Source organism: Myotis yumanensis, unplaced genomic scaffold (assembly GCF_028538775.1).
Source record: "Myotis yumanensis isolate MYYU_CA2020_CCGP unplaced genomic scaffold, mMyoYum1.0.hap1 SCAF_2, whole genome shotgun sequence".
Lineage (NCBI taxonomy): Eukaryota > Metazoa > Chordata > Mammalia > Chiroptera > Vespertilionidae > Myotis > Myotis yumanensis.
The window spans coordinates 29,576,858-29,604,215 of record NW_027223753.1 but is presented as its reverse complement, the minus strand read 5'-3'; the positions used below and the strand labels follow the sequence as shown (position 1 = coordinate 29,604,215).

Genomic DNA, 27,358 nt, shown 5'->3' with positions numbered 1-27,358 from the left:
CTACGCCTCCGGTGAGGAGGGCAATCCCTTCTAGGACTGTTCTAAACATGAATTGAGGCTACAGATGAAGACATTAAAGGGTTAGCATTGGGCAAAGAAACTCGCGGGGAGAGGAAACTTGGGGTCTGAGGCTGGAGTGCTGTGGCGAGACAGCGCCATGCAGGGAGGAGCCAGCTCAGGGTAGGATATGAGTGGGTAGAGTGCAGAACTAGGGAGATCAGCAACCCCAGCCTCTGGTGCCTCTGGTGCCTCTGGCCATACCGTTCTTGGCCCTGTTCTTCCTGATCACTCTGGGATCAGAAGCCCCTGTGAGCTCTGTACCCACCCCTGCCACCTCGCTCCCACAGTGTGGCAACTCACTAGTAATGCCAGCGCGATGGTCATGAGCACGGCACAGCCCGCCATGCCAGCCAGGCCAATGAGGTGCAGCGTCCGCCGGCCAGCTCGTTCCACCACAAACAGCTGTGGGCAGAGAGAATGTCAGTGCCCACCCCCCACACACATGGTGCCCTTCTGAACCCCCCACCCAGAGGTTCGCCCCAAGAGTGGGAAAGCCACATGGCACTGCAGAGACCAAGGGAAGATGGTATCACCTCCTCCCGGGGACTCGGTTTGGGGGCCACACAGGGAGTGAGGGAAGCTGGCCCTAAAGCCCGACAGAAGCAAAGGGGCTGAGAGCTGGCCCTGGTGAGCCGGGTAGCTGAGCACCCTGACTGTGACCTCGGGCAAGCATCACTTTCTCGGAGCATCAGAGTCATCAGCTGTTTGATATGAGTAATGAGCTTGACGAGTTGAGGATGAAATGACATAGCACGTAGGGAGCACGTGGCACACGCCTGGCTCGCAGTAAATGCTGCCATTCAGTCATGAGGCCTAGAAGCTCTAAGCTGGACCCTGGCGGGCAAGGATGGGCACAGACTCACCGACACGACCGTGAAGGCTGTGTTGACGATGCCGGTGCCGATGGTGGCATACACAGGCTGCTGCACGCCCGCTTTCTCGAAGATGCTTGTGGAATAATAGAAAACCTGGGGACAGAGAAGTCATTGGTGCTGGGCCGGGTGCTGTGGCCTTTCCCGTCTCCGGCCTGATGGGTGCAGGTACAGGGTGAGGACAGGATGAAGGGGACGCTGCACCAGTTTGGTGCTGAAGGAAAGCCCCTTTGGCAGGGGCTCGTTTGTTATTTTAAGTTTGGGCTCTGCCACAGCATGTACTTGGCCACAGGGTTCGGCTGGGGCCATAGGAAGGGTGGGTGCGCGGCACTCACAGCGTTGATGCCCGACAGCTGCTGGGACAGCTGCAGCACCACGGCGATGAGGATGGGCTGGCGGTAGAGGTGCGAGCGGAACAGCTCCGGGATGGTGACCTTCTTCTCCCGCATCATCTGCCGACCCTCCTCCTTCATCTCCTGCAAATCTTGGGTCACGTCCGCTATTCCGCGCAGCTTCTTCAGCACTGGAGGGAGCGGAGGGAAGGCGGAGGTGGCTCAGAGCAGGAAGAAGGCCCAGGCGGGGGATGGGGAGGAGGGCAGGGCCCGGCCCATACCGTTCTTGGCCCTGTTCTCCTCGTTGCGGTTGATGAGCAGGAAGCGGGGGCTCTCGGGGCAGAAGGGCAGCATGATGCACTGCACCAAGGCTGGGACGAAGATGATGCTCAGCAGCAGGGGCCACAGCTCCTTGTTGCCCATGATGGAGTCCAGGCCGAACACCTGGGGAAGCAGGGTCGGAGGAAGTGGCTGTGAGCACTCCAGCCCTGGCCCTACAACCAGCCCCCTGCACCCAGTGGCCTTGGCGGCTTTGTGTCCACTGCTGGTTCTGAGGATCTGCCACTGATATGAGGCTTTGAGTTCTCTGACCTCAATTCCCTCATTTGGAGGAGAGCAGGACCTACTTCCCGGCGTTAGTGAGAGGACAAATGGCACAGGGTATGGGGACTGCCACTCGCCCACAGGACTTTTAGGCATGGGAACAGGAAAGCCCTAGGGAGGGGGTAGTGTATGTGAAGGCCTGGAGCCATGGCAGAGCCCGGCAAGGCGAGCAGCCTCCGTGCCTGTGGCTGGATCCCCGGGTGAGGAGAAGGCTGAGCGAGCTGGGATGGACTGGCCCTCCTGCCACAGCGGCCCCCGGGGGAACCATGAGTGGCGGCGTGTCCTCTGGGACCTGTGCTAGGCTGTCCCATGAGGCAGGGCTGTGGAAGGTGGGGAGGGAGGTCTAGTCCGGTGCTGTCGGGGCACACTTTCAAGAGCCACTGGAGCTGTGGGGTGGGGGCCGTGCAAGGGGAGCAGACCCTGCCCCACTCACCTGGGCGATGAGGATGCCAACAACGATGCCCAGCTGGTGCAGGGTGCCCAGTGCCCCTCGAAGGGCCGTTGGGGACACCTCCCCCACGTACATGGGCACGAAGCCCGTGGTCAGGCCGCAGTAGACACCAATGATGAAGCGACCCAGGATCAGCATCTCAAAGGACTTGCCCAGTTTCGAGAAGCCCATGAGCACAGCGGACATGAAGGCCAGCAGATTTACCATCAGCATCGAGTTCCGCCTGGGGGTGGGGGTGGGGGTGGGGTCACAGGCCAGGTGGGTCCTTTGATCACCCAGACTCCCCAAGGACTGGGTCACAGGGAATATCCTGGAACAGGCAGGGACATCTCCCCCAACCCCCACACCCATCTGGGACACCCCGGGCAGGGCCAGGACCCCTCTGCTCACCGGCCAAAGCGGTTAACGAACAGGCCCACTGAGAAGGAGCCAATCATGCCCCCTACGGAGAAGATGGCCACGGAGAGGGACCAGAGCGTGGTGAGCGTGGTGGGCAAGATGTTCTCCCCATAGCGGTGGATCCACGTCTGGTTGTAGAACTCCTCAATCACCTGCAGGGGGAGAAGCAGCCTGTGGGCGAGGCCAGGACCCATGGTTCTTTTCCCTGGCACCTGCCCCTCATGGGCGGCCATTTTACTACAGGATGCTGGGCCCAGTACCTGGCCAGGCCCCAAATTCACTGCATGTTCCTTTTTTAAAAAAATGTTTGTATTGATTTTTAGAGAGAGAAAAAGGGAGACGAACAGACAGAAACATCAATGAGAGAGAAACATCATTGATTGGCTGCCTCCTGTACGCCCCCCCACCCCCGCCCCGACACACACACACACACACACAAATTGGGGATCAAGCCTGCAACCCAGGCATGTGCCCCAACCGGGATTAGAACCAGTAACCTCTTGGTTCATGGGCTGTGTCACAACGGCCAGGTCCACTGCATGTTCTTGAGCCAAGTCCCTCCCCATTTGCGGGGCTGAGTTTCCCCAGGTGAGAAACAAGGGGCTGGGCTCCACCTCCAGCTCTTCTACCCCCGGGCATGGTGTCCCGTGCCCTGTGGGGTTGTGCATGTTCAGCAGAACCTGCTGGGGACGATGGCAAATGCCCAGGGGAGGAAGTTCAAGCATAGAGCGGGGGCGCTGAGAGCAAGTGCTCCTTCCCACCTGCCCCTTTCTCCTCACGGTACCTAAGGCCCCAGCTCCTGTCACCCAGGTCCTCTCCCAACGCCCCTGCTGGGGAGGAAATACAGCTGGACAGACAGGTTCTGCCATTCCAGAGGCCCGGGGAGGAAGGGAGGGCAGGCTCACTGGCTCTGCACTCGGGGCCCGGTGTGCCCAACTTGCACACAAGCCACGCTCATGAGACTCACACTGCTGCTCTTTTGTCTCCCAGGCCCAGCTCCCTGTGGCTGGACTGGAAGTCCCTCTTGAAGGCCATATAGCCTCCTCCCCTCTCCCAGGTGCCCAGCTGGGAAACAGGAAAGGCTAGGATGAGGAAGTAGTTCTAGGAACTGCAGCCATCTGTCCTAGCACAGGCCTGCCCACCAGCCCTGTCCGTCCCCAGGGGAGGGCCTGGCCGGATCCCAGGAATGTGACAGGCAGGAGGTACCGGTTAGGCCTGAGCACACTCTCTCTAACTCCAGGACACGCAGACACACACCTAGGGCCAGGGGACTGGCCAGGCCTCCCCAGCCACATGTGCAGCTGGGCACAGGCCCAATGTACCCAGAAGCAGCTTCCTGTGCACACAGATCTCACACTCACATATTCATGCCCACGTCACCTGAACATTCCTGGCATCAGCCAGTCACAAACCTGACTGCCCCTCCCCCTGTCACCACTTGCAGCTCAAACCAACTCCATGCCCATCCCAGCACCCCTCCCTGCATCCTGCTGTAAGTTCATGCACACACAGCAGATGCATCTCTTATATACCCTCCACTGGCCCTGCTCTTGGCCCTCCCTCACCTCCCAAGTCCCAGGGGTCTAGCAGAAGAGGCTGTGGGTAGGCACAAGTGCCAAAGGGGAAACTGAGGCCTACAGTCCCAGGAATGCCATTGAGTATGCTGGCCCTGGCCCTGAGGCTCCAGGGGATCTTTGGCCACTAGCCATTTTTTTTTTTCCTGCCTTGCTGCCATTATCTGTCTCAGGTCTGGAGACACCTGGCAGGCTGGGCTCTAGGGAGTTAGGATAGGGGACATGGGGAGTCCGGGAGGGGAGAGGCAGCTCCAATGATCTACTTATTTATCCCACGGAAGCCAGACAGTACAGGGTTAGGAACCTAGACACAAGTTCAGATCCCAGCTCTGTCCTTATCTCCAGCGTGATCAAGGGCTAATGATCTCATCTCAACGGACAACATTGGAAATATCTACTTTGTAGGAAATTAATGAAATATCCTTATGGTGCTTCAAGGTACCTGGCACCATCACTGAGCCAAGGGACCCCACCACGTTCCGGTACTGACCCAGGGAAGTGCAGACCATTGACAAAGTCTAACCAAGCATTCCACAACTCAAACCAAGGTTCCTGCCAGGTATCAGTCCAACCTCCCACCTACCCATGCCTCTACCTTAGCCCTGCGCACCACTTCCCCACCTCCATGGTTACTCTGCTGGGAGGGCCCACCCGGCCTTACCACACTAAAACCTTTTGAGATCCAGCTCAAGGGATCCCAGAAGTCTGTCCTCCCTGAGGACAGGGACGTCAGTGGACTCATACCAGGGCCTTTCCCAGAGCTGGTGCTAGGGACGCCTTGTGAGTGAAGGAAGGAGTCAATGAAGAAAGGGCCTTAGGCTCTCCTTCTGGAAACCCCTGCTTCTTCTGAGGGCAGAGAGAAGGCGGGTTTCAACAAACAAAACAAACAGAGTGCCTGTGTTCTTCAAGGGACAAAGCCACCGCAGAGGAGGACTGGCTAGGAACAGGAATGCTCCATTTATCAGCCCGGAGGAGAACAAGCTGTCCTGGATAAGGGTGCCGTCCAGATAGATGGCACGCCTCTGAGGCCCCAAACTCTCCTGACCTGTCATCTGGTGGAAATCTTTCTCCCTCCTGTCACTCTCTCTGCTGCCCTTGGCAACCAGACCTATTAACAGGGAGAGGTGTTTGCCCCAGAGGCTCTGAAGTTGTGCATTCCACAGCTTTCAGAATCTTCCCGTGGTTGTCCACAGAACTCCCCACACTATCGTTTTACATTCTGCCAAGAAGTCAGCAAATGGAACTTGTTTGAGTTGTGCACAAAGAGTCAAAAGGTAAGGGCTGAGTAGGGACTTACTACCTAAAATGAGCTGAAGGATACAGGCTGAGGTGTCTGGGCATTTCAGGTCTGTAAACTCTTCTTGGGGCTGGCTGGAGATGTTGAGGACCATGTGTAAGTGAGGTGTTACTGGAGCCCCCCCCCCCCCCCCCGCCCCCACCCCAGTTAACTCTCCTGCTTGTAGTGGCAAGTCAGAGGGACCAAACCTTATGCAGGGCTGGCTCCTCTATGGCTCATGGGCCTCTTTGCTACTCAGGCTTATGGGGTTGAGAAAAGGTGAGCAGCCCAGCCCTCCACCTTGGCCCCAGGTTCAGCCTCTCTCCCCCCAGCAGCACTTCCTGGCCAGGCTGAGGCTGTGCAGTGGAGTCCTGCCTCTTAATCTGAGACCTGATATTTCTGGGAAGAAGCTATGCCCAGTTTTCCATTCCTGCTGCCGGTGTGGGGGCTGTGTCTCCTCTGGCCCCTGCGGGTCCATGCCCCACGTGGGGCTCAAAGCTGGCCCTGGCCCAGGAAAGGCAGGGAGATCCCTGGAGAGTCAGAAGAAGGAGAGCGGTTCTGGGATCACTGCCTCCATCCAGTTACTGCCCTCAGCACCCACCCTTGCAGCGGCTGGGAACCCCGAAAGGAAGAAGAACCTACTTACTACTCCCCTACAAGAATCCACAGACCCAATCTCCACAACATCTTTACTGGCAACATCCTCGGCCCGGCTCCTGTTTGAGGAGCAGCCTGGCACAGGCTTCTTCTGAACATGCCACCTCATGCGCTCCATCCCACGTGCTCGTCACAAGCCTGGCAGACAACCTGGATCCTGCCATGCCCTCCATCGAACCAATCACCAGGTTCTGTCAGTGCTGCACTTGCCCTGGCACCTGCCCCTCAAGGATGGTCCTACTCTCTATTCACGCAACATCTGCCCGGGGTCTCTCCTGGATTCTGCTCCTGACTCCTCCCATCCACTGAAGCCAGAGTCCTCTTCTCCTGAGTAATTACTCCCCAACATGGCAGGCGGAGCCCTGCCCGTCCAATGCACAGGCTCAGCTGTCCCTCTTCTCCTCCACTCCCTTACAGCTCCTTCCCAACCTCTGCACCCTGCCCAGGGTCTGTGCGAGTACAGGCATTCTGCGGAGGGTCCTTTGAGGGGGGGCTGTCAGGAGTTGGGGCTATTAGAGATCTCTGTCCAGTTGTCCCCTCATTGAACTAGAGTGGCCCACTCGGTGACACTAAAGGGGCCGACATGGAGAAGTGGGTTGGCTCTGGGGAGGTGAGTTCCCTTGGTTTCCAGTTAAAAGCTAATTCTCACCCTAGCGGTGCTCCAGGGTAAATAAGCATGGGGTGGGGGAGGGAGGCTTGCGTCATGTCTGACTTCTTGGGAATTATCCTCTCCTGCCCCCACACCCCAGCAACTGTGGGTGATGGACCACATGTCTGCTGTCCACAGAGGAAGCTCTGACTTCCTCTGCCCTGGCATGAGGTGGAGGACACTGCCTGGCACACAGAATAAGCTGTTACTTGCATCACCGCTAGTCTCTGGGGACCCACCACCTTCAGAGGTTCGCCATTTGCCAATTGCAGGAAGGCGAAGCATTACCCGTAGGAATTTATACTATAGACAAGAAGCCAAAGGAAAGCTCTAGCCTCAGACTCTGCCTTGTGTACAGAGTCAGCCCGGAGAAAAACACAGCTTTCAAGGCTTTTCAGGATGTGTTGACTCACCTTACAGGTAGTGAGTTCCCTTACAGCGGGAAGCATACCAGTCACAGTTTAGAGCAGGGCTGGTAAACATTTTATGTAAAAGGCTAGGTAGAAACTATTAGGGTCTGCAGACCACATATGGCCTTCTGTTGCTTCCTTTTCTCCTCCCCCGCCCTAATCATTTAAAAACATAAATTAAAAGCATTCTTAACTCATGGGCCATACAAACAGGCTGCTAGCTGAATTTGGCTTTCTTGCCAACCTTGACCTAGAACTCTAGACTACTACCAGTAGAAGGGATATGTGTTTTGGAACCTCTGCTGTCTCACCATCCTTCCCTGCAGGCATTCCTCTAGCTCAGGAGGCCTGGGTCTTCTAGATCATCCTGAGAGAGACTCAGAGCTCCCCCTCAACCTTCTCTTCCCTCTCGGAGACATTACTGTGGGGATGAAGGGGTTAAACAGCCCGCCAAGCTTTGAGCTCGTTAGAAGGGCCAGCTTGTCTAATTTAGTCCCTCAGTCTGAATTTGATCCCTATTTTCTGTTCTCCCTTTCTCTCCCCGCCACGCCCCCACAGCTGGAGCTGCACCCCATCCTCAGCCCAGAGCTTATGTCTCTATAGCAACTCTTAGCCACACCCCAGGGCCAGCTGGTAGTTCAGAGCCAGAGGCTACAGGTGGGGCTGGACAGAGAACCCTGCCCCTTGCGTCCCCTGGGCCACAGATGGAGCTAGAAGCTGGGCCCCACCCAGCAGCAGAGGATTGGACCACCCAGGCTGCTTCTCAGGAAGAGCCCAGACTTGGCTTCTCTCCAAACCCAGCCAGGCCTTGGTTCTGGCCTCACGGGTGCCTGGCCTCCGGGTCTCCCCTGCAGACAGCCTTTCTTAACTCAGGATGCAGTGTCTCCTCCGCCCACACAACTCCCCCAGGCTGCCGGGGTGCTCCACACCCCTGCACTTTCCTTTGTGCTGCTGCTAACCATCTTCAGAAAATGCACTAACCCTCTTCTGGAAAGCCTTCCTGATGACCGCCCTCCTTCTCTGTCTCTGTGGTTCTCAAACAGAGGGCCTCTGGCAACGTGCGGAGCCATTTCTGGTTGTCACATTGGCGGCTTACTACTGGCACCGAGTGGGCACAGATCAGGGATGCTGTCAGACCTCCTACCATGCATGGGGCCCCAAACGTCTAGTGCTGGGAAACCCTGCTCTGTGGACCCTCCCTCTTCTCTGCTCCCACTGGCCAGTCCACATTTCCATTACGACCCTGAGGAAGTCACTACAAGGTACTATGTGCTCCCTCTAGACTAAATTTCAACACAAGGACAGTCTGGTTCATCTGTGTCACTGGGGCTCAGCAGAGGCTGGGGGTAGGAAGAGTTGTCGAATGATATGGCTGTGACAGGGTGTAATAACGTAAGACATTTTGTAAACTGTTGACATGTCTCAGCATGTGACTCAGCCTGACTGGGCTTGGAAGTCAGAGCAGGAGGGGCCAGCTGGGTAGCGGCTAGAGGTGTGTGAACGGGGTTTTGGTGCTCATCTAACTGTAGTATAACTGCCCGTGCTTGTACAGGGGTCAAGGATGCGGACTGGAGCCTGACTCCTTGGATTCAAATCCCAGTTCTGCCTCTTACTACCTGTGTGTCCTCGGTTTAATTGCTTAACATCTCTGTGCTCCAGTTTCTTATAAAGGAGGGACTATAGTGCTTACCTAATGGGGTTATTAAAAGAAACAATTGAATTAGAATTTCTAAAGCACTGAGAACAATGCCTGACGCACTGTAAGCTGTGAGCAACTGTATTAGGGGAGCCAGGACTCTTTGGATCTAGGCAAAGGTCAGGACAGGCTCAGCCTGAGGGGGCAGAGGGCTTGGGCTGGGACACTTTCACTCACCAAGTCACCCTGGGCGAGGCAGACCTTGCTGGCTCCAGGTCAAGCTCCTCCTTTGTCAAACAAGGAGGGGCAGCCCCAACTGTGTGTTTCCTGAGGACGCCTCATGCTCAGACATGCCTGACGCTGTCCCTTGGCCAGGAACTCATGGTTTAAATGGCCTTTAGTCATTCCTGTTGGCAACTCAGCCATATGCGGAGGGAGAGGCAGTTTCTCCACCCAGTCCAATACCCTTGTTCATTTATTTGCTCTGTGGCTGGGCTCATCGCCCCCCCCAGCCCCGTTCCCCAGGAGACAGGAGGCCTGGCACGGAGAAGTCACGGGGATGCAATGTAGGGCAGTGGAGGGGTGGAGGGTCAAGGAGGTTGAGGCCTGGAGTCCACCTCAGGCCCAGCCCCTCTCCCTGGCCAGGTGACCTCACCTAGCCTTGGTTTCCTCCTTTATAGCCTCCGCCCCACCCACTTGGGAAGCTGTGTAAGGAGCTAATTTATGGGAGTTGCTTTGTAAACATTAAAGATGATATTATGGTTAATTAGCCACTTCCAGGAGGAAGCCCTTTGGGGCTGTTTTATGGAGGAGCCTGAGCTTCTGATAATGAAGATCAGCCTGGGCATCCTTATCATCAGCGGTGGTCCTCCCGACAGCAGGCCGACCGTCAGCCCCGCGCAGTTTCCTGAGAGAAGGTCTCAAGAGACAGGGCAGCCGGCCTGACCCGTGCCAGCGGTTAGCTATTCCGCATTAGGGACACACTTCGCACCACTGCATCTCTGCACAAGCTGTCCCCACGCCTGGGACACCTACTCTCCCTCCCCGTGGGACTGACTCACCGCTTAAGGTTTAAGGCAGCGGTGGGGAACGCCCAGCCTGTGGGCCATATATGGGGCCCAAGAAATCATTTGGTCTGACCCTGCCAAGGCATCGGGGGTGAGTTAATTAAATATCTGACCAAATATAGCAGGCTCATTTTTAAGTCGATAATGTTGTATAGCCTGCGAATGATGTTATAAATATCCAAATGGCCCTTGGCAGAAAAAAGGTTCCCCACCCTGCGTTAAGATCTAGAGCGGCTGCCAAGGCCTTCGAGAAACCCTTCCTGTCTCTCCCACCCCCAAACCCAGCACCAGTCGTTCCTGCCTCTTTGCTCCCGTGGTACCGTGAAGCCCTCTGTTATTTACATGCTGGCTTTTCCCAAAGAAGAACCTCCCCACCCCCTGGGAGGCTGAGTCTTTGGAGGGCTGGGGCAGAGTCCTGCTCAGACCATGTGTTAGGCAGCTGCCCGAGGACCAGGATGTGCCCACAACTCTGTCGCTCTTGTTTAGGACACTACCTGGCACAGTCCCCGTTGAACGAACTTGCTGAATGAAGTTGCAGAATCCCCGTGCCCAGCCTGCTCGGAGCTGCGCTTTCCTTTCTCACTCGTGTCGTACTCTCCCCTCTTCGGGTGTTAAACTTATCCCTTCTAATCTGCCTCTGGCTGGGCAACAGCGGCCAGGCTTGTGAGAAGTGTCTGTCAAGTGCAAGAGTAAACAGATGGAGCGCCCGAGTGTGCACCCCAGGAAGTGCCGCCGGTTCAGCGTGTGTGTTATCGATTTCCACCACTCAGGTCCCTGGCTCCAGTCCTCAGAGGCTGGCTTCTTTAGTGACCTTTGGACAGGTGCCCATAAACGCACTGCTGCCCACCTGGCTTTCTAGATGCCCTGGCCAGCTGCCCCACCTGTCTCCCACAGCAGGTCTCACCTTCCACCTACTTCCGATTAGACCGGAGGCCCCAAGAACTGGAGAACTTCGCTCTGGATTTGTCCACAGCCGCAACCTCAGAAGTATTAGTCCCTCCAGCCAGAAGCAGCTCCTCTGCTCTGCTCCACCATCTTCCTCCTGGAGGAGCTCCTCCCCACTCCTCCTCACCCTCTTCTCCTCTGCTGATTCCTTACATGTTTAAAAATGAAGTTTGCCCTAGCTGGTTTGGCTCAGTGGATAGAGCGTTGGCCTGTGGACCAAAGGGTCTGGGTTTGATTCCAGTCAAGAGCATATACTTTGGTTACAGGCTCCTCCTGGCCTGGGCCTTGGTCGGGGCTCATGCAGGAGGCAACCAATTGATGTGTTTCTCTCACATCGATATTTCTTTCTGTCTTTCCCTCTCTCTTCCACTCTCTCTAAAAATCAATGGAAAAATATCCTTGGGTAAAGATTTAAAAATAATAATAATAATAAAATAAAATAAAAATGAAGTCTTTATATTTCTATCTTTTTAAAAAACATATTTTTATTGATTTCAGAGAGGAAGGGAGATGGAGAGGGAGAGAGAGATAGAAACATCAATGATGAGAGAATCATTGATTGGCTGCCTCCCCACTGGGAATTGAGCCCGAAACCGGAGCATGTGCCCTTGACTGGAATCAAACCTGGGACCCTTCAGTCCGCAGGCCGACGCTCTATCCACTGAGCCAAATCAGCTAGGGCTGAAGTCTTTATATTTAAAAAAACACACACACAAACCAACTTAGCCAGGTGGCCCCTCTAGCTAATACCCCTCTTTTCTCCCTTCTCCACCGAGTCTCTACTCTTTCCCACTTTCTCCCTCTCTTCAACTGGCCGCAGGTAGGTTTCTACCCACATGGCTCCCCCAGGCAGCCTTTGCCACCACGGGATCACCAATGGGTCTTTCACATCCAGAAATATGGGGCTGTTTTGTCCAGGCTGACCTCTGGGGCCCCTGGCAGCATTCCTCCACTCCATTCCTCCACCCACGATTCCCGTGAGTGCCTCTTAGGATGCACAGGCTCTGCTCTAGGTCGTGGCCGTGGGCAAACCCAACACCATGGCCCTCAGGTGCTTCCATTCTTCATTCTGTCTTGGGAGGTTTTTGTCTCTTAGCTTGAAAGTGCCAGCTCTCCTCCTGCCTAGGATCCTCCTCTTCTATCAGTGAGGCTTGGCCCTTACTTCTCTCTTTATTCCAGTCTCTCTAGAACATTCTCCTCTCCTGCTATTTGGATACCAATGACCAACTTGTAACTTTTCTCCAGCTGACCACCCACCTAAGAAACAGATCCCACATCCAAGTGCGTCTTGTACATCTCTGGTGGTGTCATACCAAACCTCCATTCCTGCACGGCACAGGCCGTCAGCGCCTCCCATAGCAGCTCCTCCTCCGAGCCAGCAACCTAGAAACAACTTTTAAACCCTTCTCTCTTGTCCTCACACTGACCTGATGATAAAATCCTGCCCATCCTTCCTACTCAGTGTTTGTTTTTCTACCCCTATTGCAAGAGCAGCCTTCTCACTAGTTTCCTAGTCTCTATAGTCTCACATGTTTGGATCCATCCCATACCCCAGACACCGGGATCATTTCCCTAAAATGCAAATCTGATTACTTCTGTCCTCTTTAATGGGTCCCCACTGTCCTCATTCTAAAGTCCACACTCAGTAGTGCGCACATGCCCACTCTTTTTTATTTTTTTTAAATATGTTATTATTGATTTCAGAGAGGGAAAGAGAGGGAGAGAGAGAGAGATAGAAACATCAATGATAAGCATCATTGATTGGCTGCCTCCTACTGGGGATCGAGCCCACAATCTGGGCATGTGCCCTAACCAGGGATGGAACCCTGACCTCCTGGTTCATAGGTCGACGGTCAACCACTGAACCACACCGGCCAGGCCCACATGCCCATTCTGACTGTCCCATGCCATACCGGTGGCTGGATATTTTATAGATGGAAGCTACCCACAAGGCCCTGGGTGGCCAGGCTCTGGCTTACCCGTGGCCCTCCCAAGCTTTTCTCTCCTCCCATTCACCCAAGTCACGCACCGGACTTTCTCGCCTCTGGGCATTTTATTCCCCTCTCTGCAGGGTGGAGCCCTTTGCTCATCCCCACCCTGTTGTTTCTGGAAAACACCTCCTGTGTCCTGATCTTAGAGCCCTAGTTCAGTCAGTAGCTCACTATGTGATCAGTCAGGACATCACTTCATCCAGTAGTACTCAACTTTGGCTGCACATCAGAATCAGTTGGGGAGCTTTAAACATTCGATGCCCAGGGGGGGGTGGGGGTGGCTGGGGAGAGGTCAATGGGGGGAAAAGGAGACTTATGTAATATTTTAAACAATAAAGAATTTAAATTAAAAAAAAGAGAGAGAGAGAGGAAAAAAAACTCGATGCCCAAACAGAAGCCCAGACCAATGAGGTCAGAATCTGGGCGTGTCCAGGGGACCTCAATGTGCCCTTCACCTCCTTCTATAATGGTACAGTCTTCCCGTCTGTAAGGATTCCCAAACGGAGCCTCACCGTGGCAAGGGCTGTTCAGAGCACTTAGCAAAGCAGGGCTGTGGCTGTACCAAGAGGGCCCTCAGTTCCCATTCCAGACAAGCTGAGAAAAGTCCCTTCATGACTCAGCAGGCCAGGCCTTCCTGTGACCTGCTCCTTAGCATGGGGCGTAGCTCTGCAGCCACCCTCCGCCTGTTTGGAGGAGGCCTAGCTCTGACTCCCGACACCGCCTCATTCTTCCAAACAGGCCCCGAGCCTTAGGAACTACCTACTCTCACTTTCTTGTCTGAACAACGATGTCCACTCTCATTCCGTCCTCCCCCGGAAGGTACAGCATTTTGAACTCACAAGGAGCTTAGTCAGGAAGGGGTCGTGTAAACAAGAGTTTGGCTTCTGACTCCACCATTCACGAGCTACACGACCTTGAGACCATTGGTCATTGCATCCACCCTCATCTGCCCAAGGCCTGTTTTCAGGTTCATAAAGTGGGAATCACCACCCAACCTCAGAAGCATACGCAGAAGGCCTGGTGTAGAGGAGGGACGCAGTACCGTTCCCTCCCCTGACGGCGTTCCTCTTCTCTCCTCCCTAAAGCACGTGGGCTGGGCTGGAGGTGATCACCAGGGTCCCTCCTAGTCTCCACAGAGTGAACAAGTAGGGACAGAGCTGGGATGCGTTGGGGGGAGGAGGAAGTAAGCGCAGGCCTTCAGCCCCTGCAGTTCCCTAGGGCAAGAAGCCATTTGTGTTTTGACTGGCACAGGGCCTCCAGGGTGAGGAGGCAGTTTCAGAACGAGATGCCTTATAAGGAGTGTGCTGTGAGTGGATGGGTGTGGGCACAGGCTCAGGGACCGTCTGTCCAGGAGGGCTCCACGGCAGACTGGAGCTGGACACCAGCTCCATCCCTGACTAGCTGGGTGATGCCAGACAGGTTCCTTCTCTCTGGCTACTCTCTCCATCTGCAGGATGGGCGTGGTGGATGCTGCCCGCCTGCCTTTGGGCTGCAGGTGAGCAGCAAGTGAGATAAGCACCATGAGAGCCCTCTCTAGCCCCAGGTGCCACATACATGCAGCATCTTTATACCAGGGATTGCTCTGATTATTACAAATGTCTGTGTTGTATAGGAGGTTGCTCAAGGTGACCCATTAAGACCCCATGTTTCTATGGGCCCCAAGAATTTAAGGCCGATGATAAGAATCTCTGACCTGTTCGGGGCCAGAAAACAGGATACTGAGGCAGATGGTGAGTTGACATACATGTCTGACACCTCAGAGGCAGGGTGAGTGTGTGAGAGGGTGTGCAGTGCAAGCTGGTGTTGATAAGCCAAGGAAAGCGGAGCACTCACCTTCTGGGGGGCATTGATAACGCCAGTGTTGTAGCCAAACTGCAGGGAGCCAAGCACTGCCCCTCCCACGGCCAACATAAGGGTGCCGGTCAGCTTCTGCAGAGAGAAAAACACACTGTTACAGGCAGCTCTGGGCCGGGTTACTACAGGGCAGAGCCTGGGCTGGCAGGTTCTCTTATTCAGGTATCTTGCTTGACTCCTGGCGCTCCACCAGTCTTTCTCCCAGGAAACTTGGCCACTATTTGACTTCAGGTGCCCTAACCAGCCCTCCTGACTTCTAGACACAAGGATGGCCAGACTCCTTCCGGGGCGGAGGGGATATCTGGGTCTTCTCTCTTTCCGCAGCTAGGTTTCGGCTAAAGATGGACAGGCCTTGGCTTCTCTGGGGTATCATTCTCTGGGTGGAGCCATGCCGGGGTGCAGGTGGCTCCAGACTGATTGGGAGGCCCAGAAACCAATGCCCCTATGAAAGGGGGACCAAATTATCTGGGAGAAACTACATAGATGGGGGGGGGGGGGGGGGGGGACACTTGGATTTGGACCCAAAGGGGCTGGCTTCTGATTCTAGCCCACCTGCCTGCCTACTTGCTTGGTGAATTCCAGCACGCTAAGTGAGTCTTCCCCACTCCTCCCAGAACCTCTGTTTGCTGCTCTGCAAAATGGGGACACTTTCAGGCTGATCAGCATTGGAAATGTGGTCCCATCTTCCCCTCCCTCCATTCACAGTGGGAAACGGAGCCCCAGGAGGCAGAGATGAAGGAGAGAAGAGCTCCAGCTCGCTCAGGGGTCTACAGAGAGCCAGGCTGGCGCTCAGGGTTCCATGATTCCCCACCTAGTGTCCCTCACAGTAGCCATCCCCAGACCCTGAGCCTCTCAGGGTTATTTGGACACAGATGACATACCGCTCAGGAATGTGCTTTGGAAAAGTACGTGACACGAGGCAAGTCAAAGCGTGGGGCCAAGTGTTTTCAATGGGCAAAGGGGAGAAAAACGGTGGTGGGTTTCTGCCCCCAGGAAGCTGGGGGCCTGGGAGCAGCAGGCAGGTGGGCCCTGGGTGACAAGGCACCTTGCTCGAGAGACGGTGCTTTGCTTGTGAGAGCCCCTCTTGTTAAAATAAGGACTCTCTTTTTAAAATAAGGACTCTCTTGTTAAAATAGGGACTCTTTTTTTTTCTTTTAAAACGAAGAAGTCAAGAAATGTGACATTAGGCAGGCCCTTAACTGGTAGTGAGAGAATGGAGCCAGGGGAGGGACAGCAAAGAACAACGGCGGGCACCACACGGGCTGGGTCCTGGAGGAGGGGCTGGAAGCTCACAACCCTGCGCCACGCCTGTGGAGGGGAGGCTCTCAGCTCAGTCACGCCTTGCTACGGGCCTCGGTTTCCCCACAGAACCGAGATGCAGCCCTCACAGATAGCACTGGGCTTAGCTGTTCATCAGACATGTTCCTCATGTGGTCTTTTCATTCTCTGCCATCAGGCCAACGATTGAGAAAGTCAAGGTTTTCACAACAGAGGCTGAGAAAGAGGAAGGGGGCTTCGGCTAGCCCGAGCGCACAAGCTCAGAGTCCATTCTTCACCAGGTGAGTGCTGGGCCCTTCCTTCCCCCAGCACACCTGGCCCCTTCCTGGCCAAACTCTGGACATTCATCCTGGATGCTGGGGCTTTCTTCATGGCAGGCTGCACTCCCTTTAAATTCTGTCCCTCACTGCCCAGCTCACCCCAACCCCAAACTCAGCATGCCCCAGGGCCCCCCAAATCCCCTTCTCTCAACTCCCGAGGAAGCCTTCAGATCCAGGGCTGTCAGTTCTGAGTGGTTGGGGAGTACCTGACAGACCTCCTCTGGTGGGCCCCAGCCCAGCCCAATTCATAGGTTGACCACTGGGATTGAGTAAGAGGATGCTGAAAGGCACTGAGCATTGACCGAGGAAGGGCTAAACAGTGGCTGTTGAATCTCACCATGTGAGAGTGTTCTGCCTGGTGAGTCACGTGTGTTGGCTTGGGGGGCTGTCCACTGGGTTGTCCAGAGTGTGACAAAAATGGTGCGAAAGATATGTTTCTCTAGTACACAACAGAATAAGTATAAAACAAGCAGTGCAGCCCTGGCCAGTGTGGCTCAGTTGGGAGGGCGCTGTCCTGTGCACCGAAAGGTTGCCGGTGGTTGGATTCCCTGGGCACATGCTCGGGGTTGTGGACTTGATCCCCGGTAGGGGGTGTGCAGGAGGTGGACGATTGATGCTTTGCTCTTGCATCGATGTTTCTCTCCTTCTCCCTTCCTCTCTCTAAAAATTAATACAAATATATATTTTTTTTTTCCAAATATATATTTTTTTAAAACCTCTATAAAGGGACTCTTTCTCCCTCCCCACGTGGGAGTCTGTGCTTGTTCTTCAATAAATTTCCACCTTTGCTATACCATCAAAAAAAAACAAAAAAAAAACACCTCTATATAATGAGCGATGCAAACCTGTGATTAATAAAATGTGGCACAATTATATAATTCGATATTAACTTGGGACACACACCAAGATATATTAAGTAAAAAAAAAGCAAGCTTAGAGCAGTGTGTTGTATGCTACCTTTTGTGAAATAAATAGATAAATAAATAAGGCTGGGGGAGGGGGAGAATATAAATATCTACTTATTTAAGGGCACACAAGAAAGGTACTTCAGGGGATCTGAGTGGCAGAGGCAGAGTGGAAGGGAGATTTTCTTTTTATAGCCTTTTGCACATTTTTACAAGCCCTGCAGTTTCATATTCCTTAGAACAAAGCAATTTAAATGAAAATATAAGTGAAAAATAATACAGATGATATGTGCTCTGTAATCATGCCGGTAGCACATGAATAAACGACGCTGCAGCAGGGGCTCTGTGAGAAGTAGTACTATTATTACAGGCCCTGCTTTCAGTCTGGCTAGGATCTTCCAGGGGCCTCTCTGGGTCTCTGAAGTCACCCCTGGGACCCCGACCAGCAGCTGTAGCCTCTGGCGGCTGCTAGGAATCAAGGACTTTGCTATTGGGCAGGTCAAGGTCAAACTCTGCGTTAGAAAACCTGCCTATCCACGTCCTGAGTTATATGCACATCCACCCAGGCAGGCTGCTGCACTAGGACCTACGGAAATGCTCAGGGACCATGCTCAGGGCCCGGTCGTGACATCAAGAGAGAGGCTTCTGGTCCAGTGCACAGGCGAGTGTGGTCTGAGCTTCAACCCGTCGGTGGGAGAAGGCACTGTGGGAGTCCTGGACAGAGAGACTTTTTGCCTGGGAACCATCGAAGACGGGTTCTCAGGAGGTGACACTGGAGTTGGGCCGTGAAGGACATGTAGGGAGTCTGCCAAGCGGGGAAGGTGGTGGCAAGACTGCATTCCAGGGAGACAGAACAGTATGTGCAGGGGGAAGAGGAGGCCCCGGATGGGGCCCCAGATTAAACAGGAGGTGCTCAGTGTGGCTGGATGCTAGGTGCCCATGCTCTTTGGTAGGCACCCATCACACATTCACACTCCCGCCCCCACTGCACCCACCAAACCCAGCCTGATCACTGCTCGACTTGGGGTCAGGAGACCCAGGCTGAAGGGCAGGGAGCTGCTTCCCCTCACCCTGGAGTTGGGATATGTGGTGGCCCTGGCTCTGGGCCTCAGTTTCTTCACACGGGAAATGGGGACAAGAGTTCCTTCCCTTCAGGGTTGCTGTCCAGGTCTGAATCAGTGCCCATCACACAGCTCGCAGGGTTCACCTGACAAGCGTTTTCTGAATCAGGGAAGGATGGGAAGCCACCCTCGGCTGGGCCGCCATAGCACCATCTGCCCCCACCTTCCCTGTGGCTGGAACGGAAACATGGTGATGAAATCCATTTATTCAACATGTGTTTATTTTTTTGGTGTCAGGCTGATGGACAAGTTGGTGATGCCTTAGGGAAGGGGGACAAACCCCACAGCTTGCAGTTTTCTTATGAAGCCTTTTTTTAGGGGTGCAGGAGTAATGTGGAGCCCAGAACCTGAGACCGCCCTGGGGATGGGGCTACCTTCTAGAACATCCACACTCTTCCAGGCCTTTGCCCTTGCTGTGTCTGCTACAGTCTCCAGCTTTTTGCTCCAAGTAGTTGGGATACTCACCTGCTGCTTACCCACTAGACTGGGAACTCATTAAGCACGGGCCTAGAGTGCGCAGGTAGGACACAGCACAGAACCTTTGTAAAAGACCCACCACTTCTGAATTTAACTTCTGGGCAAACCTGGCTCTGTGTGTATCTGTTCTGCCAGAATGGTGTTCATCTTCATAGACTTTAACTGCCTACTCCAGTGGTCAGCAAACTGCAGCCCCTTGAGTGTGGCTCTTCCACAAAATACCACATGCGGGCGCGCACGTACAGTGCGATTGAAACTTCGTGGCCACACTCAAGGGGCCAAAGAGCCGCATGTGGCTCGCGGGCCGCAGTTTTCCGACCACTGGCCTACCCCAACCCACAGGGCTGGAGAGGAAAGACCACCAAACCGAGTTTAACCCTGACACCCCCAGAGTGCCACAGACACTCCAGTTCAGCAAAGGCCCGGGCTCAAGATCCCACACAGAGGGGGATATCACACCCCACCCCTCGTCACCTCTATACTAATCCTGGGGGTCCAGAGCCTCGCTGAGAGCTCTCCCTGCCCCAGGAGGCAGTGGGGAGGTGTCAGCATCTGGGACCTCTCCTCCCACACACACACTGAGATGATGATGGCTCTGGCCAGGTAGCACTGTGAGCAGCGTAGCCTTCTGACTTGCTATGTGCCCTTCCTCGGGCTTGGCCTTCAGCAGAACCTTGGTCGATAGCGGCAGAGGGCGGGCATGTGGCTACTGCCATGTGGAGTCAGGATGTTGCTCCCATCCCCTTTCTCACATGGCTCCCCCAGGTGCACTGGAGCGTGGGACACAGCCTTTGTAACTGGTTGGCCCCCAGTTCTAAAGAGGTGGGAGGTGGGGCGGGGACTTACTGGATCCGTGACAGCTCCCTTTGTATTTATTTCCTGTACATTTCTTTTTCTTTTTAAATATATTTTATTGATTTTTCACAGAGAGGAAGGGAGAGGGATAGAGAGTTAGAAACATCAATGAGAGAGAAACATCGATCAGCTGCCTCTTGCATACCCCCGACTGGGGATGTGCCCTTAACCAAGGTACAAGCCCTTGGCCGGAATCGAACCCGGGACCCTTCAGCCCACAGGGTGACGCTCTATCTACTGAGCCAAACTGGTCAAGGCTGTACATTTCTTTTTTAATATGTCATGTGAACAAAATTCTGGGCATTAAAAAAAAAAAAAAGCCCAATGCCGTGGCTGCATGGCTCAGTTGGTTCGAGCATCATCCCTTATGCCAAAAGGTTGTGGGCTTGATTCTCGGTCAGGGCATATACATACCTAGGTTGCCAGTTCACTCCCAGGTCGGGACATGTACAGGAGACAACAGATTGGTGTTTCTCTCTCTCTCCCTCTCTCTAAGGTCAATGAACATATCCTCAGGTGAGGATTAAAAAAAAAAAAAAGGCCCAAGAAATTGCATACTGGCTTTAAAACCCTTATGTGATAAATGGGAGCAGAAGGTCAGAGGCAGGGGCCCCGGCCACCCAGCAAACAAAAGCGGGTGCTGGGACTGGAGTTCTTTGGATTCCTGTGCTGGCGTTTTGCCCTCTCTGACCTTTTCCTCCTAAAAGCTGAGCAATGGGTTATATTGCTCCAATGCCTGACCTTCAGGGGGCCTCAAGCATTTGCTCCCTTTGAAGCCATTTCCTTCAACCCTTCCAGTCTGTCAGGACTTGCCTGGCTGAGCCTCCCTGCACCGCATGGTGGCCCCGGAGGCAGAAGGGACTGATCAATCTTTTGTGTGTGGGGAGCGGTACTCATAAATCTTTAAAGCAGAGGAGGAGGGAGCTGCTGAATTTAGCAGCACCAGCAGCACCAGCAGCACCAGCAGCACCTGCAGCACCTGTAAGGGACTAGGCGCCATACCACGGCTGCTTCCACGTCCCAATCTAACCACTGTGAATACACTCTGGGAGAGATTGCTCCCACTTTCACAGATGAGAAACTGGGAGGCTCGGAGAGAAAAATGGGTACCGGTACATCCCTCGGCTTCTGTGAAATTTCAAGCTGGGAGGGGTCTCCGATGCCAAACTGCCCTTCCTGCTCATGTCCTCCCCGCTTCGCTTCCGGGTACTGGTCCCCGAAGGAAACAAGGTTTCTACCTGGTGCTTTCTATGTAGGTCAGATTCCCTTCCAGCAACTCTGGGCCTTGCCCATTCTGAGTCAGAACAGCCCAGGCCCAAGCTCCTGGCTACTTGGGTGGATTCTGCTCCAAGGTCGGCAACAGTAGCCCGTGGACCACATCCAGCCTGCCGGCTAAGAATGGGTCTGACATTTTTTTAATTAGCTGGGAAAAAAGGACTAATATTCTGTGATACACGAAAATTACATTAAATTCAAATTTCAGTGAGCATTAATCTAGTTTGATTGAAGCACAGCCACACTCATTGGTTTATGTATTGTTTATGGCTGTTTTTGTGCGACGATGACAGGGATGAGTGACTGTGGCCGATGGTGGCAGAGCCGATGATATTTACTTACTTTTTTTTTTTTTTGGCTCTTTACAGAAAAAGTTTGCCAGTTTCTCCTTTAAGCCCCCAGGTCCTCTGAACTGCTATGTACAAACTCAATATGTTAACTGCACAGGAGTCTCAAAGCCTTTCAGGCAAAACCAAACCATTCTCCCTAAATCAATAAAAAGGAGTTTCTCCTAAAATGAGATGTTAAATGCAAACAACTAACTCCCTGGGCTGTGTGTGTGGGCCCTGGGTCGGGACCTGGACATCTGGAGAAGCTGCCACCCCGGAGGAGGTACCCTTTCATTGGTGAGATGTGTACCGATTCAACTCTGATCAATTTAATTTGATAAGACCATGGGAACAGGCAAAGGTCTACGACACTCTCAGCAAACAAATACAAGTCCCAGCTTCTCCGCTTGTGTGACCTTGAAAATGCCCTTTCCCCTAAGACCTCCAGTTCTCAATCAGAGAGGTTTTCTACAAAAAATAAATTACATTACTAAGGAAAGGATAATGCTTGAAGGCATATTCCCAACACTATTCTAGTCAATGGGGAATTCAGCAATATACACCAAATTCCTGCCTTTCTGGAACTTGATATTTTAGTTGAGGGCGGGGACAGAAAATAAATACCGAAGATACATCAGGTGATGAGTGGTATGAAGAAAAAGTGATGGGGGTGCTATGTTGTAAATATGGGACACGCCTGTAATGGAATACCATGCGGCTGTTGGAAAGAATGCAACACATCTGTATGTACTTGATCTGGATAGAGCCCCAGGGTAGATTTTTCAGAGAAAAAAGCAAAGTACAAAACAATGAATAGAATGTACATTTTGTGTAGAGGAAGGGGAGATAATTAGCTTGTACAAGGGTTCTTGCTTATACACGCAGAGAAATACTGCAAGAATTTACTTCTAAGGGGTGGTGGGCCACGCAGGACTGCACAGAACTAGGTAGAAAGTGTGATCCAACTACATAAAAATTACACTTACAGGCACACATATACACGTGCACAAAACGAGGTCTGTGAGGGTAAACAGCAAACTATTACAACTGGGGGAAGACATTTACTCTTTTACTTTGTATATTTCTCCACAGATGCCTCCAATACTTCTATCATTAAAAAAAAAAAAAAAAAAAAAAAAAAAATCCACAACCTGACCCAGAGAGGTATGTACTATTTTCCTACTGCAGTTGAAGAAGTAAGTTCTGTGGCTGGCCTGAGGTCGGATGGTGGAGCTGTTGCCGAGGGAGCCTTTTCCTCCCCACTCCCAACTGTCAAGATGGGGGAGACAGCTCCGGGCTACGTGATATGGACAGATGTCCTGTCCAGCAGAGGCCTCCGTAGCCAAATGCTCCACAAACTGGGATCTGGCAAAGCTCTCTCCCCCGCCACTTCCAGCGTGCCGGGGCCCTTGGGAGGCAAAAGCCAGAAAGGTGGTCTTGGAGAGGATGAATACTGCCTTCATTCTGCCCACATTCAAGACCATGGAGCCCTGCTCAGTTACTGTCAAACCCCAGCATTTATAAATTAGCTACTGCTTCCCTGGCCTGGTGGCTGGATGGCAGAGGCTGCAGCTCTATTCCACCCCTCCCACGGAGGGAGGTAACAATGGAGGTTTGTTTTGGTGGCCAGGCCGGGCCTGTGGGCCTGGACACAGCCTCTCTGAGCCCATGAGGTGCCTTCTCAGCCTCTCCGATCCTGGGGACACCGGTTACCAAACTGAGTGGCTTTTTCACCTTTCTGCCCAGGAGTGACAGGGGGGGAGGGCTGCAGGTCCCAAGCCAGCGCTGCACACACTTTCCCCTTTGTTCCAAGCCTCCCCACCTCTGCCAGCCTGGGGGAGGGGAGCTGGATGCCTGTATCCTTGGAGCCAGAGCAGAGCTCTAGGCCGCGACACCCCGTGACCAGGAGGCACTGGGTAAAGCTGAGCTCCCTGAAGTCACAAGCTGATTACGGGGGATTTGGGGCTGACCCAGCTCTGGGGCAAGTGGGGTCGGGTCCCTGAATGGCTCAGCCGGGGACAAGGATCATCATGGAGATGTTTACAATGCCTGCACACCCAAACAGGCCGTACAAAGGGTGTTTCCACTTAAAATAGCCACCGCTCTGATTTAGGGCTCCTGGCCTGTCTCACCACATCCACCACAGGGGAGCGAACCTCCATTTTACAGGCAAGAAACCAAAGGTCTGAGGAAAGCCACTTCCCCAAGGTCACAGTTTTGTGAGGACACATTTTGTTCCAACGCACAGAAGGGTTTCAGTTGTCAAGTTATGCCTCATCCAACTTCGAGACGCCTACTGAGCCCAGAAAGAGCTTGGCAAGTCCTCGGAGTCTGGGAATTCCTACTCATTCAGGGTGAGTGCAGGATGGCACAGAGGACAGGGGTGTGGAGAAGAAAGCATCTTTTTTTTTTTTTTTCATACTATAGAACATCGCAACTATTTTGTGAAAGCCTTATCTTGGTCACGTCTCTTTCCTTCTCTGGCCTCAGTTTCCTCATCTGGCAAACGGAAGGCTGGGCCATGTACTGGAAGGTCCCTTCCTGCTCTGACTTTCCTTTACCCCCTTATGTCATCCGAGGAAGGCTGGCAGTGTGTTCTGAGGTAGGAGGCTCAGTGTGTGACCTTGGGAAAGTCATTTTTCATTGGATTGTGATTCATTTTGCCCTCACAGGGGAGGCAGGGCAGCCACATTAGCTGACTCATCTCTCACCCATGGGCTGGCTACCTCTGCAAACCAATTTCCTGACAAACCCCTACTGGAGAAGAACTGGAACCTTAACGATTCCTTGATCAAGTGGTACTCACGGCCCAGACATCCTGGGGTTCCCCCAGAGTACACACTGCCAGAATGCCAGACTTCTGGACAGAGGCCACAACTCAGGTACAGGAAACCTGAGGCCCAGGAAAGAGCAGTGCATCACGGGAGCCCAAAGAGGCCAGGAAGATTTACGGAACATCTACGAGGACACACACATTTTTTTTTTTTCTGAATTCTTACAGATATTCTAATGATGAAAATAACATTATTATGCAGATCAGGCAACTGAGCTAAGCTGGACTTCAAAACCACCTTTGCAGGACTTCCGAAAAGCATTGACTAGCCAAGTGCCTAGCAAACCATAAGAACGTTCTATCTCCACGCAGAATATTTATTCACTTATCCACTCAACAAATAAACACCCAGGTCCTATGTCACATGCTGAACAGATAGTTCTTACCCTTGAGGAAGTAAAAAGTTATCCGTCTTACACACGGAGAAACGGAGGCCCAGAGAGGTTAAGCGGCCTACCAGAGTCCTGAGACAACACAGCAAGTATGTGGACTTTGTGGTCCCAAGCCCACACCGCTAGCGCTTCTCGTTTGATTTTTAGTATGTTATATCCCAGCATAAATAATGACCAACCTATGACTGTCAGAGTATGCGTTCCCCAGGGCGGGGTGCAGCAAGCAGTCAGGATTCAACAGGTATGAAGGAGACTTTTCCCGCTGAGGGTTCAGCCTGGTGTAAATGTCAGGCGCCACTCGGTCCAGCCAGACCCCGTTCACCTCTACAGCCCACGGGCAGGGGCGGTGCAGAGTTCAGTCTTATCCAGGTTTAAAAAAAAGAAAGAAAAAAAGAAAAGCGCATCCTCGCGCCTTCCCTGCCCAGGAGATGGGAACATTCAAGCGGATAAGAGGGAAAGTCTCCAAGAAAAAAGTGACTTGAAAAATGTGTCCTGCGCACGGGAGGAGCTCCATCAATACATGTTCTGGGGCTCTTCTTTCCTCTGTAAACGGCTTCCTACCCAGAACATGTATTGATGGAGCCCCTCCCGCGTGCAGGACGTATTTTTCAAGTCACTTTTTTCTTGGACACTTTCCCTCTTATCCGCTTGAATGTTCTCATCTATTCAGAGTAGGAAGCCTCCCGTTCCTCAGGCTCCACTTCAGCCTGGGGTCCCTCGCGCTCCCCAGTTCCCCGGGGACACGCGGCGGCGGCGGGCCCCACGGGGCTCTCGCCAGCCCCGCCCCGGAGGGAAACGTGCCACTGCGGACCCCATGAAGCTTTGGGGCCTGCGCTACTGGAAAGGAGGGCCTCGGAGGCCAGCTTCTTTCCCTCTAAGCCTGGAAGGAACCGGGCACCCCGGCCGGAGTCCCGGCCGTAACGGCGTGCCCTGCGCCTCGGCACCCAGGCCGCGCGAGATGTGGCGCCCCGGGAAAGGGGAGCGGCGGTTCGCTGCCAGCAGGAGGAGGGTCCCGCCTCCTCCGCACGCCGCCGGGGCCGGGCCGGGCCGGGCCGGGGGCTCGGCCCGCTCAGCCAATGGGTGCCACAGGAGGAGTCCGAGCGCCGGGAGATCGTGAGAGACGTGAGAGCCTCAAGTCCCCACGCAGCTTCCCCGGAAGCCAGATACTCAGTGCCCGCGCCAACAACGCGCGCGGCGCCTCCGAGCCCGCCAGATCCGAGCCCCAGCCTCCTCCGCGCCCCAATCCCTGCGCTCTAGGCCGGCGCCCAAAGAGGTCAGAGACGCGCGCCGCCCGCCCCGGGTGCACAGCGCGGCCGGGCGGGCGGGCGGTCGGAAAGACCCGGGCAGGCCGTGCGAGCGCGCGGCTTACCTTATTGCTGGGATCCATGACCGCGCTGGGTTGCGCCGGAGGCTCTGGCTGCAACGGGTGCGCGGGCGGCTCAGGTCCCGAGACTGCGACTGCGAGTCTGATTCCGCTCGCTCCCAGGACCCGTGGTCTTCAAGCTCCGCGAGGCCACCGCTACGGTTTATAGGACCCCAGGCTTTGGCTGGCGCTACTAGTGTGTGTGTGAGTGTTGGAGAGGGGGAGGGGGCGCAGAGCCGGGGGCGGGGCTTGGGCCACGTCAGGGGGCGGGGCTCCGCGGGGAGGGGGCCAGAGAGAGCGGGGTGGACTCCTGTCGCTCAGATACTGGGGTGAAGGAGTGAAGGATGGCCAGAATGAATGAACAAATGAGTAGTTAATCTGACTGCTTCCTGCCAACTTAAAAAAAAAAACTTTATTTCTTTTTTTTAATTGATTTGAGAGAGAGAGAGAGTTGTTGTTCCGCTTATTTTTGCATTTATTGATTGCTTCTTGTATGTGCCCTGACCCAGGATGGATGGGCGCATCCGGAGGACGCTGTAACCAACTGACCTACCAGGCTCCTGGCAACTCTCCTAGCCTTTCCTTGAGTGCCTTTTGGGTTTTGCTACCTCCCTGCGCACAGTCTCTGTTCCCGAGCACATCTAGCCAACATTGTATGCCTCTTCCCAGCTGTGGGATGCTCCACTCAGCCTATGGGTCTCACTTCCCCAGGGACAGAGGCATGTGAACCTGATGCTAGCTAGCCTCACGGAGTCCCAGAACTGGAGAGGATGCAAGAGGGGAGATGCACAACAACACCAAGTTGAGTACAGGGATACGAATGCACACAGGAGTAGAATTTGTATCACAGAGAGAGTGGAGATCTTCAGGGAAGGGGGAGGGCATGCTCAGCAGGGTTTAGAAGGATGAATATGAGTTCACCAGGTAGATCAGTGTAAAGGCCATTCTTGGCAAAGGGAAGAACATGTGCAAAGACAGCAGACAGGCAGAGAGTGATTGCTGAAGGGAAGAAAGAATCTTTCCATCCAGCTCAGAGACTGATGGGGGAGCCCTGGAGTCAGACTACTGAATCCCAGCTCTGCTATTGACTTGCCAAACATCCCTGAGCAAATCCCTTCTCTCTCTGAGCCTCAAGACCCACGTTTATAAAGTGGGTATAATAATTCCCTCCTGGGTAAGCCTGAGGTAAATGGATGTGTATTAAAGTTTATCCAAATAAATGGTACGAATTCATGGTGTAGGAAATTCAATCAACCCCCTTCCTATTGTCATGGTGGCCCTTGAAGGCAAAGTAGAGTGACCAAACAGCTTTACCTTTGCCCTCCACACCATACCTGTTCAAACAGACACCCTTTATCTGGTTGAAATTCCATTTCTAACTTTTCCCTGTAAAAGTTTTATGACCCCTGGAGGCTATGTTTAGAGGTGCAGTCA

General features: G+C 53.8%; 1 protein-coding gene across 2 annotated transcripts in view; it reads right to left on the bottom strand.

The window, feature by feature from the left end:
* SLC2A1 (solute carrier family 2 member 1) overlaps window positions 1-26,143 on the bottom strand; it is a 29,533-nt gene extending 3,390 nt beyond the window's left edge. Inside the window, exons 1-8 of one of the 2 annotated variants that reach the window (XM_070404974.1) lie at window positions 25,931-26,143; window positions 14,756-14,851; window positions 2,709-2,869; window positions 2,301-2,541; window positions 1,546-1,708; window positions 1,268-1,455; window positions 924-1,028; window positions 361-462 (exon numbers count right to left, since the gene is read on the bottom strand). In XM_070404974.1, coding sequence (XP_070261075.1) covers window positions 361-462; window positions 924-1,028; window positions 1,268-1,455; window positions 1,546-1,708; window positions 2,301-2,541; window positions 2,709-2,869; window positions 14,756-14,851; window positions 25,931-25,948 — 1,074 coding nt within the window. In that variant the 5' untranslated portion in view covers window positions 25,949-26,143. Of the gene's footprint in view, window positions 1-360; window positions 463-923; window positions 1,029-1,267; window positions 1,456-1,545; window positions 1,709-2,300; window positions 2,542-2,708; window positions 2,870-6,213; window positions 6,358-14,755; window positions 14,852-25,930 lie in introns of those variants that run through there. The other variant, XM_070404973.1, reaches the window with a different exon arrangement.
* Window positions 26,144-27,358: the final 1,215 nt, after the last annotated feature.